This window comes from Macrotis lagotis, chromosome 1, assembly GCF_037893015.1.
Source record: "Macrotis lagotis isolate mMagLag1 chromosome 1, bilby.v1.9.chrom.fasta, whole genome shotgun sequence".
Classification (NCBI taxonomy): Eukaryota; Metazoa; Chordata; class Mammalia; order Peramelemorphia; family Peramelidae; genus Macrotis; species Macrotis lagotis.
This window is the reverse complement of record NC_133658.1, coordinates 270,605,766-270,623,484: the sequence shown is the minus strand read 5'-3', so window position 1 is coordinate 270,623,484 and position 17,719 is coordinate 270,605,766. Positions and strand designations below refer to the sequence as shown.

Here is a 17,719-nt window from a genome sequence, read left to right as displayed (position 1 = left end):
AGCTGCCCCCCTGTAATCTCTTTCTGATTCCCTTACTTTCCATAGAATGAGAGCTCCACAAGCAGCTGCTGCTACTAATTCAGAGGTCCCCAGGAGCTACTCCTGGTCTGCTGAAGATGGGTCTATGCTGCAAAGACCTGCACTGAACTATGCTCCACTCTCACCCCTGTGTGGCAGAGTTTTCCTGCTGATCTTCCAAGTAGTCCTTGGCAATCCCTGGGCTGAGAGGTCTGGAAACCACCACTGCTGCCCCTGACCCAGTCACCCCCCTTACTTCTCCTTGATGGTGGGTGTGGGGGCTGGCAAGGTCCAGACTGAAAATCGTGTCCATTCTAACTCTGATGAAACAGACTCTTCCCATAGAGCTTCCAAGTTGTCTTGAGCTGGAAAGTTATTTCACTCAGTCTTTTGTGGGTTCTACCATTCAAGAAGTTGGTTAGTCATTATTTAAAGGCATTTAGAGTGATTTGGGGAAGAGCTCAGGTGTGTCCCTGCCCTTTATTCCATCATCTTGGCTCCATTTTGGGGGAGAGTCTTTTTTCCCAGAAGTGCTTTTAAAGGATGAGGAAAACCTGCACAAAAGCACATAGGTGTGCATAGACAAGAAATGGACTGCAGAAATCAAGAAATAGCAAGTAATCCAGCCTAGATGGAATATACAGCATGTATAAAATAGAGTTATGTGAAATAAACCTGAAAAGATAGAGTGAATTCAAATTGGAAAGGGTTTTAATTATCAAATTGAAGAGCTTGTATTTTATCCTAAAAGGCAATAGGGAGCTAATGAAAATTCTTGAGGAAAAGAATGATGTAATCAGACTTGTGCTTTAGGAAGCTTCTTATTACACCTATGTGGAAGATAGTTTGTAGAAAGGAGAGACTGGAAGCCAGGAGTCCAATTGAACTGTCCACACACATCTAACATTTAGCAAGAATAGCTAAAATAGGGTGGCTAGGTGCCGCAGTGGATAGAGTACCTGCCCTGGAGTCAGGAGTACCTGAGTTCAAATCTGGCCTCAGACACTTAACAATTACCTAGCTGTGTGGCCTTGGGCAAGCCACTTAACCCCATTTGCCTTGCAAAAACCTAAAAAAAAAAATAGCTAAAATAGAAAGCTCCTGATATTTCCACTGAGCTAGAACAATTGACTATATGATTGTAAATTTTAAAAATACAAACAAACACATGTGATCACTTCAGGGAATATTTTTTATTCTCATTAATTAGGAAACTAGCTATACTATCTCATATCTCTCCTCCATTTAACAGTCAAATGACTAGAAAAGAAAAAATGATCTACATTTCTATCACTTTTTACCCCTTTGCAATCCCACCACTGCAATTCAATTCCCTTTCCATGTTTTCCAAGGATCTCTTCATTGCTAAATGTCACAGCCTTTTCTTAGCCTTTATCCTTCTTCTCTTCAGTTCTTGACAATATTGATCACTCCTCCTTCCCTCTCTTCCCTCAGTTTTCATGACCCTGCCTTCTCCTGGTTCTCGTTTCACTTCTCTAACTACTAATGTCCTCAAATTAATCTCCTCTGCTAGATTTCCAATCTCATCTCTGCCCCTAACTATCCATACCCCCAGCCAAGACTTTGTCCAGGGACTTTCTTCTTTTCTCTCCATATACCCCTTATCTTAATAATCTCACCAGCCCCCATATGTTTAACTATCATTTCTCTTCAGATGATTTAGATATCTATATCCAGCCCAAATTTATGTCCTGAGCTCTAATTCTACCTCACCAATTATTAGCTACTGGATATTTTGAGTCAGTTGCCCCGAAATCACCATAGGACTTCCTGTAGAAGCTGAATGACCCTTTGCCAAGGATGTTAAGCATATAATTCATTATTTTAGTACAGATTGAACTAAATAATACCTATAGTCTCTTCCAGCTCTGAGATTTTATGATTCTATGATTCTGTAATTAGTAAATAAACACCTAAATGTAATGAACAACTTACTAAAGAATAATATTAATAATGAAACTCTGCATTTTATAGAGCTTTGTACCTTTTAAAGAAATGTCATGTTTTATGCTCACAGAAACTTTATGAGAGAGAGATAGAGCAAGTACTATCCCCATTTAAAAGATGAGAAAACTGAGGACCAGTGAGATTAGATGATTGTCCAAGATCACATACTAAATCAACAGTGTTAACAATTAATTACCATCTTTTGTAGTATGTTATCTTTTCTTTAATGGGAATAACCAATCCCTGACTTAGCTTTTGAGCATGTTAATATGCATATAGCAGTGTGGTTTAAAGTAGGGCACATCTGCATCGGATTCCATGTGCCCTTGGGTAAGTGTAATGAATATTGTAATCCTGATGCCATTCGTATCTATCTCTCCTCTTTTCAGAATCCCCAGAGGATTTCTAATCAACTGCATGGGACCATTGCTGTAGTCAGACCAGGCTCCCGGGCTTGCCTCTCTGAAAAAAATTCTTCTGAGGCAGTCACTCCACCCCCACCAAGAAACAGTCCTCCATCCCCACCCTATAACCGAAATCATACCCTGGACAGGTGAGTGGTAGTCCCCTCCACCAGCTTCCTCAGCGCACACACACACATCTGTCCACTGGCTCAGACCAAATCACAGCTGATTTGGGGGTAGAACATGGTGCAGTAGAAAGAGTATTGGGCCAGAAGACAAGGATTCAAATCCTAACTCTGCCATGTATTTCCTCTGTGACCTTGGATCAATCACTTAACCTCTCTGATCTTCAGTTTCTTTGTGTCCAAAATGAGGGAACTGAACAAGATAACATCTAAAGTCAAGCAGCCTCACTGTATAGTGTATATAATCTACAATATAAAATCATGATCTATAATCCTGTAATTAAGAAAGAGGAGAGCCCTGAAATAGCCCAGTCAAAAGGGATTCCCTTCCATATTATTAAATGGAGTGAAACAGGGTGAGGAAGTGAATTTAGTCTTCTGCTGACACACTTCCCAGAGTGAAGGTCCCATCCCCACAGCAATCTAGTTACCATCCCAAATGCCATACCAAAATAAAATGTCATCTGTATGGCAATTAGTTTGAATCACCTGATCTACCTAACCTAGGCTTGGGATGGAATAATGTAGTGGAAGAAGACTGGGAAAGCCAAAAATTCCAAGGAAGTGCTGCTCTAGCCAAATGGGGAAGAAGGTAGCAGAGGAAATGTTGAAGGACCATTCCTAGGAATTCCCCAGAAGTTGCACCTTGTAGCTTATTTCCCATAATTTCCACTGTCCTGAATAGGGATCTCCATTTCAGCCCTGACCCAACTTTCCATCCCCATAGTAGGGTAGAATCCCTGTTCACTTCCCTAGTACTAAACATCTGGGTTGCACAGAGGAAGTTGATAACACCCTGCTTTCTACCAATCCCCAGGCTGATGAAACTGAATCAGAGTTTGGGAGTGGAATCAAAGCAAGGGATGGGGGGGTGAATAAATTGATGAAGGGGAGATCAAAAGTAGAACCAGCCTTCGCCACACACTTATTCCAAGAGGGCCTTTGAAACTCCAGACATCTGGGAGCCCAGGGTAACTGTCCCTTTTGTCCTTGTGCTCATCCCTTCGTGGTCTAATCCTTTAAACTGGGACTTCCTGAATAAAACCAAGCCTGTTCAAGATTTCTGGGAATTACCTTCTTTACCTCCCTTCTTCCCAGAGCTCCTCTACCTCTTGAGGCCAGGTTAGTAGACCTATATGTGACCTGAGGTTGAAACCCAAATCTCCTTTCCCCCAGTCCACTACTCTTTATACTGCACTGCATGCTACTTTCCTGTCTGAATATTTATTTTTTCCTCAACTAGGCAATGAGCTCTCCAAAGGCTAGGACCATTCTCCTTTCTTTTCTAACCCATAGCATGAAGAATAGCTCTAAGAATCCAGGAACTTCTTAGAAAGTATTTGTTGATTGAAATGAATGATTGATTGAAGTGAGCGGGTTTCAATCACTTCCAACTAATTTTGCAAAATTTTATAACAGAGAAGTTCTGATCATAAAAGCTCACTGTGTCATCATCTAACCAAATTAGCTGTCCCTCATTTCAAGAAGAAGCTTTTTTTAAATGTAATGGGGCTGGCTCCATACTGGATTTTGCTAACCAGTTGTACTACATTAGACAAGTCATTTCCTCTTCCTGGGCTTCAGAGGTTGGGTTAGGTGAACTCCAGTGTTCCTCCCAGTTGTAACCTATTATCTTTTCTATGATCCTCTTGAGAGGCAATGGGACATAGTGAAGCTAGACTCAAAGTCATAAAGACAGATATAAGTTTTGCCTCTAACATATTGACTATGATCCTGTGCAAGCTACTTAAACTCTGGATGCTCTAAGTTTCTCCTTAACACCATAAATTGCAGAGGTCTGCTCTAGCTTGTCAGAGGGGGTTTCCCCAACTTGTAGTTCTCTATGCAAATGAAATCCCAGGTCTTCTTATCCCTTTGGTCCTATGAGTCTTTATTCCAGAGAGAGAGAGAATAACTAATGTTTAAATTATGGAGAAAGACCTGGCTGCTTTTTCTCAAAAGGTAACATCCCTGATGACTTCTCCCTGTGAGCCATCCCACTGTGAAAGGGGCAGACACACACACACACACACACACACACACACACGCGGGAAATTATGTCCATCAAATCCATCTGGGGTGCAGAGTTGTAAATTGCATGTGAGGTAAAAAACTATTCTATTTGGAGCAAACATTCTTGTTGCTCAACATTCCTCCAAATCTGTCACCAGAAACTAGATGTCTGTTTTCTATAATTAGTTGTTTGAAAAGATTATGTCATTGGCAGAACTCTCAGTTGAATACAAATGTATTCACAACCCCCCCCAAAAAAAAATCTTTTTCTTTTCCTTTGTATGAAACTAACTCCCAAATATTTGCAACTGGTTTCTCACTGGAATATTCTGTGGCAAAAATTTACTTGCAAGCTGATTTGCCCTTCTTCCATTTACTCAACATATGGTTTCCACAACCTCAAGGCCATAAAACCTTCAATTGGTATGAGCACAGAGAATGTAAACTCAGTTAATACCAATTAACAAATATTTGTTGAATACAAGGTCCTGTGATGGGTGATAGGGAGAGAGAAAGAAAAGATGGAGTCCCTGCCCCCAGGGACTTCAAAATCTGCTTGGAGAAACAAGTCTCACCAGTATGCAAAAGAGTTAATAAAAAAAGATCCTAGGTAATAAAGTGTCCACTGAATGGTACAAACCTAAATACTATAAAAACTTAGTGGTGGGAGAGATCATTAAGGGTTTTATAGAAAAGGATCTATGAGTTTTGGATTGATTCTTAAGGATTTCTGTAGGTCCTGAAGAGAAAAAAGGAATAATGATGCCATTCTAGTTAAAAAGAAGTTACACTTGAAAGTGGCACCTTACATTCCCTGTATAATTTAATATTCCATAATTTTACAATAGCCCAAATGTGGGATATGTGGGAAGGCAATAGGATCTAGATTTGAAATTTCATCAGGATAGAAATCTCCTAGTTTATAAACTCCCTGCAGTGATTCAGATTTGCAACTATTCTGCAACTTACAGTCTTGGATAAATGTATGGAATAGTGAGAAGTTAAATGCCATTCTGCTACACATAGCCACTATTTGTCAGAGACAAAATTTGAATCCAGGGCTTTCTGACTACAATGTCAGCCTTCTGGCCACTACACTGGCATAGAATATCAATTATTTTCTCTCATACTTTAGGATGAGGAAGATTCAGAGGTATAGAGACATGTATTAATATGCTCATTGGACCACCATTGGAAATTTAGACTCCTAATGTGGTGTAAAAGTAATAACTGCTTTGAATCCAAAAACCTAAAATCTCAGAATTCAGTTTAACACATTTTTTTCAACAGTCAGGACCTGGTCTGGATAGTTTAGAAGGCAAGGACAGTTTTTAGAGGGAAGGAATGAATGTGGTCCTATAATATGACGCTGTTAAAAGTTTGTGAAGTCAGAAAGGATTCATTTTAAAGCCTGAATATTACTTAAATATAACTTTGGATAAGTCATTCATCTCTCTGGGCCTCTCTCTCTATCAAATGTGAGGACTGGTCTCTGAGGTCCCTTCCAGCTCTGAACATATATGAACCACAGGGGTAGATAATGCAAAACGGTGCTTTTTCCACTACATCTCACTTTCTCTAACAAAAAGCACGATGTCAGAGCGGGGAGGAACCTTGAAAGACTTCCAATCCCAACCCCTTCACTTTACAGAACGGGAAACTGAGGACAGCGGGTTTGGGCGTATTTTTCTCACTCTCACATGGGTTTATCAGTTGTCCTGTGGTGTATTTTTTCTCCCCTCATGCGGCATAGCTACATGAAGACCAACAAGCAGGATTCCCGAGAGGCAGCCTCTTCCTACGAATCCCTGAAGCTGACAGCGCGCAGCGAGCACCTCTGCTTTCTCAACCGGCACCTGGCCCTGCACCGCATCGGCCTCCGGAGTCACGGCTCCTCACCTACGGGGTCCCAGAGCTTCCCCAGGAGTGGGCTGAAAGGCGGGGAGGGCGAGGAAGTCCGGAGCCGGCTGCAGGAAGACTGGGAGGACCGCCCGGCCCTCTTGGACCTGCCCGGGGCTATCGTGTACATGCGGGACCAGAGCCTGGAGGGCACGCTCCAGTTCCTGGAGCAGAGAGAGAGGCTCCAGTACCTCCTGGCCCAGCAGCAGCTTCGGGGGCTCCGAGTCCGAGTGGAGAGCACTAAAGAGCGGGAGGCAGCCCCGGCAGAGCCGGGAGAGAAGCCGCCCTCTCCTCCCCTCCAGGCTGCAGACTCCGGGGGCAAAGAGACACGGAGGGAGGAGAAGCACCCGCCCAGGGAACCTTGCGCAGAACCTGTGAGACCTCTGCTTCTAGTGGGGAGCGACTGCTCCGAGGCAAGGGAGAAGGAGGAGGAGTCCCGGCATTATGCCCTGGACAAACCCCTGGACCTCTCCGACTATGGCCGCTGTCGAGAAGCCCCCAAACTCCCCGCTTGGCTCAAGTCCCCTAGTCCCCCGGAGACTCGCAGTCCAAGTCCAAGGTTGGGGGAAATTCGATCTTCCGCACAGAGGAGCAAAGGGGCTCACTCCCTTCTGTCTCCAGAGATCCTAAGCAAATTCCCAGCCTCCAACCCTCCAGATGTTGACAGAGATGCAGATCGAGTCTCTAGCCAGGAGAGGGATGAGTCCCCTGCAACTCTGGTAAGTCATCAGAGCTCTCTCCCCGCTGCGGCCCCCAACAAAGCCGCGTTCACATCCCTGGCTTCTTAAGCAAGGGGGATGTCACTCATAAGCCAGAGGCAGGACCAGTTCAGATCACTGAGGTCCCCAGGCTTGGCTTCCGTTCACCCCGGCACCCCCTCTCAGGTTCCTACACTACCATTCACCTGCTTAGAGAAGCCAGGCAGACCACCCTTCTTGATGCCTGATATCTCTCTCCCTGCTCTGGTCAGCCAGCAGGAAAGGCATTTATAAACTAATGTCAATGCCAACGCCTGATAACAGCTCCGAGTACTTGTAGGCCTTACTAATGGGGAAGGGGTGTATTTTTTAAATATACATTTGTACTTAGATAAGAGACAGAAGTTTAACCAAAAAGAATTCCATTCAAACATTTCTTAAGTACCAACTGTCAAACAACAAGCCTCTATTAAGCTCATACTAGGTGAATACACTGTCCTAAGCATGCACTGTTAGGCAATAAGGAAGCCAGTATAGCTAAGTGGTACACTGAATAGAGTACTGGCTTTGGAATCAGGAGGATGGGAGTTTGAATCCAACCTCAGACACTTGATTCTTACTAGCTCTGTAACCTTGGGAAAGTCACTTAATCCTGATTTCCTCCCAACCAGGGCCATCTCCAGTTGTCCTGATTCATATCTGGCCATTGAACCCAGATGCCTCTGGAGGAGAAAGTGAGGCTAGTGACTTAGCATAGCATCCTCTCACTCAAATCCAATTCATGTGCTTGTTGTGACACCACCTCCCTCATGTAGTGGTCTTCTTCAAAAATGAAGGACAACATTATTTTTTTTTCAGTTTTTGCTAGGTAATGGGGTTAAGTGGCTTGCCCAAGGCCACACAGCTAGGTAACTATTAAACGTCTGAGGTCGGATTTGAACTCAGGTACTCCTGACTCCAGGGCCGGTGCTCTATCCACTGCGCCACCTAGCTACCCTAAAGAAGCCTTCTGAATAGAACAGTTTGATTTAAATCTGTAAAAAGTCAGACATTATTGAATCAAAACACCAAGGCTATATTTATAAAGCTTAGGACTGCTTTTTATTATGTTTCTTGTGTACCATTTAATGCTGCTGAATCCTACTGAACTTACAATACACTAATATTCCTAGATAGTTTCAGATTAATAGCCATCTAGCCATACCACTCACTGCCTTTTTGTACTTGTGAAGTTGATTTTTTAAATTCAAGAATAAGACTTTACATTTAATATTATTAAAGTCAGCCCAGCATTCTAGCTGGTCAAATTCTTCTGGAATTCTCATTCTATAACCTAGTATGTTAACTAATCATATTAGCATTCTATTATCTGAAAGTCTGACAAGCTTGTCATCTAACTTGTTTAAACCATGGCAGGCAAGTATCTTACCCAGGTTAACATGGAAAATAAAGGTCAAGGGTTGGATGATAATAATAACTAACAATAGCTGACATTTATATGGTGCTCAAAGTTTTCAAAATGCTTTATTATCTCAGTAATGGATATAGAGTAGTTGATGCTTATCCACATGAAGCTATGAAAATGAATCTTCATGAGATAAGGTTTTTAATTGCATCATTAAAAGTAAGCAGGTTCAGGGAAGTTAGGTCATAAAGTGGATAGAGCACCGGCCCTGGAGTCAGGAGTACCTGAGTTCAAATCCGACCTCAGACACTTAATAATTACCTAGCTGTGTGGCCTTGGGCAAGCCACTTAACCCCATTGCCTTGCAAAAAAAAAAAAAAAACCTTAAAAAAAATAGGCCGGTTGAAATTATCTTTGCATGAGTTGGAATAATAAATAAATGAATTTTAATTTTAAAAAATGGGGGGGGGGGCTAGGTGGCACAGTGGATAGATCACCGGCCCTGGAGTCAGGAGTACCTGGGTTCAAATCCATTATCAGACACTTAATAATTACCTAGATGTGTGGCCTTGGGCAAGCCACTTAACCCCATTTGCCTTGCAAAAACCTAAAAAAAAAAAATAGTAGGGAGGCAGTGAGAGAAAGGTTTCTAACACCTGTAAGGTAGGTTAATTAGAAAGTCTTCCCAAATACAATAAATATTTGCCCTTTCCCTTCCCCTTACTTTTTTCTTTATTCCCTTTACTTTGGCTCAGGTTTTTTTTTTAAGATGTCTAGAGTTTTCAGACTGTTAAATACTTATTTACATATTATATTTCATGATTCTATCACACATTCTGCTTGTACTTTGGCTCCACTCTGAATTTAAGCTCTGAGGAAATCTCCAAGCATAACCTATATTTCATTTCACCGTTAACATTCTTAATTCCAGTTCTAGCCTTGTATGAACTAGAGGAAAACATTCACTTTGTGGTTTAGGTGAGTTTACTCCAAGAAATTGAGAAATAATCAAATATAATATGAAGCTCCCAAAGGGCAGCACAGAACAGAGAAGAAAATGGGGATCTAATTCTTTAAACCTAGAAACCCCCCTAATACATTCATGACTGTTCCTTTATTCTTCCTAAGGGAATATAAGGAGGTTTAATTATCCCCTCCTTGTCTCCCCCCTTACTCTTGGTATTCTGAGTGGCCTAACTCTGACTCCTGGTGAAAAACTCTGATTTTTTGCTTGGTGACTCTCAAATTCTCTGAGACACCTGGGGAGGAACTACAGCACTGGTCTGGGAACCCTGAAGTCTCCTGGAAAGACTACTCAGTTACCACTTGCCTTTTGAAACAAACCAGGATCTGTGGTTTTGGTAAAGCCAAAGCAGGCTCCTCAGAGCAGGTACAGGGGTCCCCAGAGGAGATGCCATCCTCAAGAGTATTTTTTGACTTTCAGACAGACAAAAAAGGGTCTGCCAACAGAGTATCTGGCCCTCAATTACACTTCAGTATGCTCAGCTGAGGCTATTGAGCTGCCAAGATAGTTCATACTAGGGTGTGATGAGGGGTACAAAGACAAAAATGAAATATTCCCTGATTACAAGGAATTTATATTCTAATGAAGGAGATAATGTGTGCAAAAAAAAATAGACATGTGCAAGATACATCCAAATAGACATTATACAAGTTATAGTAGGAGGAAAAGGCATCAGCACCTAAGGTAGGGAGTAGCAGAAGAGGAGGGTGGATACAGGAAAAATCTCCTTCAGAAGGTGGATGCTGAAGATTTATTACTAGTCTTTGAAGGAAGCCAGGATTTCAAGAGGCAGAAGTGAGACAGGAGCAGAGGGAATAACCTAGAACAAATGCATGGATCTCAGAATACCAGGAGATGATTTATGTGTAAGAAAACTAAAATGGTAGGAAGGGGATACCTTGTAAAGAGTTTTACATGTTAAACAGATATTTCAGTCACAAGCTAATAGGGATCCCCTGGAGTTTTTTAGGGAGCAGGCTGCCTTTAATGTCTTTTTTTCCTACATTATATTCAATTTACCTATATGACTACAAACTCTAAGAATAAGTTCTGGGATTTTTGCTTCTATATCTCCCATAGATTCATTATCTGTCAATGTTTATTTAATTGAATAGAACAGAAAATTAGTGATCCTCTCACTTGATTGCCTGTTTTTGAAAGGCAGCCTCTTTTCCTTTCACCATCTATACCCTCTGGGTAAACCTCTATCCAAATCATTGACTGAAAAAGGAAAAAAAAATGTTTGTCAACACAAGATCAAGCATAAATATCTCTCCGAATACCTTCTTTCAAGATGACATTGACAAGATAGTTATCTATATTTCTGAATTTAGACATTTAATCAGTTCCAAATACACCTAACTGTAAAATCATCTAGTTCATCTTTTTTTCACAAAATAACATGAGATTTAACAGATGCTATGCTAATAGCTAGGTTAATTATATCTACTACATTCCCCTGTTCTACCACTTTAATAACCCTGTCACATAAGCAAGTATATTTATTGTGGCATAACCTTTTTAAATGTTTTATTAATGCCTTTTGCTCACCTTCATTTCATGTTAGAGCCCTTCCTTGGAACAATTCAAAACAGCTAAGCAAAATGGACCCAAAGAGTGATTTCATCTGCCAGGATATGTAACATATGTAACATATTGCACCCATAGTCCATCACCTCTCTTTTGGAAAAGGGAAATGTGCTTCATTGTCAGTCCTCTGGAAACAATATAGGTCATTTCATTTACTATGCATTAACTTATCTTTTAGCATTTTTAAACTCTATTGTGGTGCAGCACATTATTCTACTGATTCTATTTTTTTTAACTCTGCCTTAATTCATATAAGTTTTCTCATGTTTCTCTGAATTCCTCATTTTTATAATCTCTTAAAATATTTAAAATATATCTTTAAAAATATTATTTAGCAAACATTTCATTGCATTCATTTACATAACTTAGTCATCACTTGGATGATGAATTAAACTTTTCTTTTTTCTTTTCTTTTTTAGGTTTTTTTGCAAGGCAAATGGGGTTAAGTGGCTTGCCAAGGCCACACAGCTAGGTAATTATTAAGTGTCTGAGACTGGATTTGAACCCAGGTACTCCTGACTCTAGGGCTGGTGCTTTATCCACTGCACCACCTAGCCGCCCCTGAATTAAACTTTTCTGACTGGATCCAGAAGACAAGAAGCAATAGCTAAAAGTTAAAGAGGAAAACTCAGGCTTGATATGAGAAAAAAAATCTCATTAATAATGTTATACAGGGCAGCTAGGTTACACAGTGGATAGAGCACTGGCCCTGAAGTCAGGAGTACCTGAGTTCAGACACTTAACAATTACCTAGTTGTGTGGCCTTGGGCAAGCCACTTTACCCCATTTGCCTTGCAAAAAAAAAAATCTAAAAAATAAATAATAATAATGTTATACAAACAAATGGAATGAGCTGTCTCATCCCTAAATTTCTTTAAGTAAAGAACTGAGCTTTAGGTGATGATATTGTGGGAGTCTTATTCAAGTGTGGTTTAGAAAAACCATCACCTTGTCCTCAAGGAGCTTTTGGTCTATCCAAGGAAACAAGATTGACCCATGTGAAAAAGAGAACAATGAAGTGGTAAAACATGGAGTACAATCTCCAGGTTCAATCAGAGTTTAGAGAATGGATAGTTCAAGTGTGGCCTGGAGTAATCTTGGAAGATTCAAACCTTTAAGGATGGGTAGAGGAGTAAAAAAGAGGAGAGGACATTCAAAGTGAGAGTTCCCTTCCCCACCTTAAGTTCCCATAGTAATCCATGTTCCATTTTCACCCAAACTATCCACAAACTTGCCCTGGAGTCTCCCCTAACACAGCTTGACTTTCTCATGTAACTAATTGTATAGTCTTACAGACCATGTTTACAAAAGATATGTATATAGGAATTAGGATCTTTATTTTTAAAATATTATGTGATTCATCATAAGTTACAACAGATAACTTTATTTTATGCAGCATTGTTATTTTGTCACAGGACTTTGAAAATAGATTTCTAGATTTTAGAACAAAAGTGCATTTCAGTATATTTGCAAATAAAATATATAGAGTTGTGATCAGATATGCAACTTAAAAGAAAATTTTATTCAAGTATCTTTATTGAACTTTTTAAGTTGTACCAACCTAAAGAAAAATATTTGGCATTTTGTGATCATGCCCATGTAATGAAATACTAATGTGATACAAGAAAGGATAAACAGGTAGATTTTTTAAAAATGGGAAGACTTTGATGAACTGCTGCTGAGTGAAAAGAGCAGAACCAAGAGAACATTGTACATAGTTAGCAGCAACACTGTGATGATGAACTATGAAAGACTTAGTTCTTCTCAGCAATATAATGATCCAAGACAGTTCCAAATACTATCCACATCCAGAGGAAAGCTATTTCACTTTTTTCCTTTTTGGGGGAAAGATTCTTGTGGTTTTTTCCTGATTCTTCTTTCACAACATGAATAATGTGAAAATATGTTTAATATGATTGTACTTATATAACATATTCCAGATTTCTTACTGTCTTGGGAGGGGATAAGGGAGGGAGGGAGAGGAAAAATTTGGGAATCAAAATTTTATAAAAATGAATGTTGAAAGGGTGGCTAGGTGGCACAGTGGATAGAGCACTGGCCCTGGAGTCAGGAGTACCTGAGTTCAAATCTGACCTCAGACACTTAATAATTATCTAGCTGTGTGGCTTTGGGCAAGCCACTTAACCCCATTGCCTTGTAACAAAAAAAATCAAAAAATAAGTTAAAAATAAATAAAAATAAAAAATGAATGTTGAGGGGCAGCCAGGTAGTGTAGTAGATAGAGCACCGACCCTGGAGTCAGAAGGACCTGAGTTCAAATGTGACCTCAGATACTTAATTACCTAGCTGTGTGACCTTGGACAAGTCACTTAACCCCATTGCCTTAAATAAATTTTTTTAAAAATGAGTGTTGAGGGGCGGCTAGGTGGCACAGTGGCTAGAGCACCAGCCCTGGAGTCAGGAGTACCTGAGTTCAAATCCAGTCTCAGACACTTAATAATTACCTTAGCTGTGTGGCCTTGGGCAAGCCATTTAACCCCATTGCCTTGCAAAAAAAAATGAATGTTGAAAACTATATGTATAATTAGAAAAAAATAAAATATTATTAAGGGGGGAATAAAGTATTGAGTTCCAAATTCTATCATCCCTTCTTCCTTCTCTTTCCCCTCTAAGAGAGGGTAAACAATCTGATGTAGGTTATACATCAAAACAATCTAGTAGTGGCTAAGAAATAGAGTGGTGAATCAGTAGAATAGATTAGGCACACAATACATTATAGTAAAAGACAATGATGGTGTTTGTCCTTTGTTCTCAAATAAGACCATGATGTAATGGAGGTAGGACCATGACAAGCACATAAATTGAATTTGAGTGGGGGGGCAGGGAGACTGCTAAGTCACCAGACTCACTTTCTCCTCCAGAGTCATACTGAGTCCAATGGTCAGATATGAATCAGGATGACTGAAGATGGTCCTGGATGTGAGGCAGTCAGGATTAAGTGACTCATTCAGGGTCTCACAGCTGGTAAGTAACAAGTATCTGAGGCTAGATTTGAACTCCTGTCCTCCTGATTTCAAGACTATCATTCTATCCACTGTACCATATGATAAACCCAAAGATCCATTCTTTTGGGACAAAAACATTATTTGTCCAAAAAAATCTTCTGGAAAAACTGGAAAACAGTATGGCAGAAACTAGGTATAGACTGATATCTCACACCATATACTAAAATACAGTCAAAATGGGTACATGATTTACACATAAAGTTAAGACACCATAAGTAAATTAGGAGACCATGGAAGAGTATACCTGGCAGACATATGGTTAAGGGGAGAATTTAGACCAAACAAGATCTTGGGAGCATTAAAAAATGTAAAATAGATAATTCTAATTATGTAAAGTTTTGAAGTTTAAAAAAATTTGCAAGCATCTCTGATAAATGCCCATTTCTCAAGTCAAATTTATAAGAATATGAGTCATTCCCCAATTGAAAAATTGATCAAGGGATATGAACTGGTCATTTTCAGACAAAGAAATCAAAGTGGATTTTTTTTAAAAAAACTTTGTTTTTGTTATTATTTGGCAGAGCTAGGAATACAACCTAGGTCTTGTAACTCCAACTTGGCCTGTTTGATCAGTAAGTCAATAAGTTCTTCCACAACTTACAACCACCCCATCCCCATGTTCTCAGAATTATGGAACCTATACTCAGAAAAATTGCTCCTTGTCCTGGAGGAGCAGAGGAGAAGTCTCCTCCTCTAACCATGAGACATGCTTCCCACTCAGGAAATATTAGAGAACTATATATACTGTATAAAAAAGTGTTAATTGCTTGGCAGCCTCCTGATTCTCATTGCTGTAACAGCTACAGGACTTAGGGACTTAGAGACTTAGAGATTACCTCCAGATAAATGATAGCACTGTTTAAATTAAAAAGAAAAAACCACCCTGTTGTGTCTTCAGTGGCCTCTAAATTTCTTAAGTTGTGCACTGTGATTTCTAGACTATTATATTGATTGTTCTTTAAGTAAGTAAAATTTTCTGTGCCTAAAACAATGTCTCACAAGGCTCCTAAAAAAAATAACCCCATCATTGAAAAGCAAAGTGATAAAAACCAAGACCCAAAGGAGCTCAGCTCAGTTAGAAAAACCCTTGGACATGAACTAATCCTTAGAGGGGGTTATTTAAAAGTCATCCAGTGTTGCAATATGACATGGTGGAAAGAATGTTAACATTGAAATCAGAAGACCTGAGTTCAAATTCCAATTCTGTCACTTAACTTTGAGAACTTGTTTTATCATCTATAAAAATTAGGAATTGGACTTCATGATTTGTAAAACCTATGAAAAATCTATAAAGTAAGTAAATCTATAAAATATCATATGGAGAGATGGTACCTGAAATAAGATTAAACATGAAACAATAGCTGAATATTGTCTAGATCTGAAGCCCAGGAATTTCTGACTCTGGAACAAGGGTTGGAGTAACAAGGACACTAGGGAGGGTTTCTAAAAGTCCCCAGGTCTGAAGGGATCAACAAGTAAGCAGAGCTCTGGAGATGCTAAATGCTATTGTCTTCCATGTCTCATTTCTCATAGGAGCAAATGCCATCCCCACAAAGTCATCATCCCAGCAAACTGGATTCAGATGAGGCTGAACAGGAAACAGGAATCAGGCTGAGGTTGTCTCTCCATAAACAAGAAGCAGATGATCAACAAGGTAATCCTCCTATTAGTCATGGGGGACACAGTAGACAGTTCATTGGACTGGGAGTCTGGAAGACACTTACTAGCTGTGTGATCCTGGGCAAGTCACTTACCCTTGGGAGCTTCAGCTTCCCAATAATAACAGCTATCATTTGTATATGTACCAGGTATTGTATTAAGCACTTTATGATTATTATCTAATTTGATCCTTACAACAACAACCCTGGAGGGGGGAGTAGATGTTATCAATATCCCCATTTTACAGATAAGGAAACTGTAAATTCAGGGTCACATAGCTAATAAGTGTCTGAGGTTGGATTTAAAATCAGTTATTTCTGGCTCCTGGTTTGGTGTTCAAACCAATCAGCCACCTAACTGTCCTAAATTTATAGAATGTAAATAACTGACTGTAACAACTGCCTCACAGGGTTGGTATGAGACCAAAATGAGATAATATGCAAATTTTTTCATAATTTAAAGTATTATGCTATTATAATATATTATATTATATTAATTTATAATCAATAATGTTATATTAATTATAATATTTGTTGTTATTTTTATATTATGTATTTTATATTATATATTATATATCATATTAGTTATTAGTTGTTATTTTTAAATAGCTTAATTTAGTATATTGGATAGCAATAAAAAATTCATTATTTCTAGTACTTTCACATTATATTTTCATCTCCAGGACAGTTCTGAATCCCTCTCCCAACCATGGCCTTCTATTAAAATGAAAAATAATTGCTTAAAGGCTATTATCTTTGCCAATTACTACCTGGGTGACCATGGTTGGCCATTTTCTCTTCTCTGGATCTCAGTTTCTTCAACTATAAAATGGACGAAGTGATCTCTAAAGTCTCTTAAAAATTCTATATCCTATGATTCTAAGAGATCTTCCCCTTAAGGAACCGAATTTGAGCATGTCATGGTAATAATAATTGTCTATATTTCTGCAGCAATTTATATACATGATCTCACTGAATCCCTAAGAATTTATTTAGATACTTATGTGTAACATTTATTTAGAAGTTTCACATTTGCAAAGTCCTTTTCATATATTATTTCATCTGACCTCAGAACCATTCTACAAGTTAGGTAATACAAGTATTATCCCCATTATAAAGATGAGGAAATTGAACCTTAGATTGACAAGTAACATGGCCAAGAGTCACACAATCAGCTCATGGAACCAAGATTAAATGTTTAATTCAAACCCAGGTCTTCCTAACTCTAAATCTAGCAATCTTCCCACTATACTCTGCTGCTTTTCTAGATAATACAACTATAATTATCTTCATCTTAAAGATGAGGAGGCTAAAACTCAGAAAAGTAAAGTGACTTTCCCAAGGTAACAAAATAGAAAGTGGTAGAACTGGTATGAGAATCTTGGTTTAAAGTCAATTTTCCTGATAACTATAATACTATTACGTAGATGTCAGGTACAAAGTATTATCAGTGGACTATGGTGAACTTGGAGGGACATCCAAACTGAATAAATTCTGGGGTTCCACCTTATTTGATTTACTTATTGAGGTTGAAGACAATAGCAATAATGGTCTACAAATATGCAGAGGGTAAGATTCAAAGTGGCCTTGATAGAATTAATAAGTAGTTTAGAGTGGGGCATTGCTCTCAGACAATTTATCTGAGCCTCTGTTTCATCATCTACAAACTGGGAAAAAAAATAAATCTACATTATCTATCTCACATGAGTTTTGGAAAGATAAGATGACAGAAATGTAAACATATTTGGAAATGAGTGCTTTATGTTTTATGTAAGTAGAATTGCTTGAAAAATATAAAATATTATACAAATGACACGTTAATATAGAACTG

The 17,719-nt window shown here is 39.2% G+C and overlaps 1 protein-coding gene across 4 annotated transcripts in view; it reads left to right on the top strand.

Moving 5' to 3' along the window:
- Positions 1-17,719, top strand: part of RBBP8NL (RBBP8 N-terminal like) — a 75,688-nt gene that overhangs the window by 44,771 nt on the left and 13,198 nt on the right. For all 4 annotated transcript variants that reach the window (XM_074210422.1, XM_074210420.1, XM_074210421.1 and 1 more), the window contains 3 exons: positions 2,376-2,539; positions 6,342-7,206; positions 15,764-15,884. In XM_074210422.1, the coding sequence (XP_074066523.1) occupies positions 2,376-2,539; positions 6,342-7,206; positions 15,764-15,884 (1,150 nt within the window). The remainder of the gene's footprint in view (positions 1-2,375; positions 2,540-6,341; positions 7,207-15,763; positions 15,885-17,719) is intronic.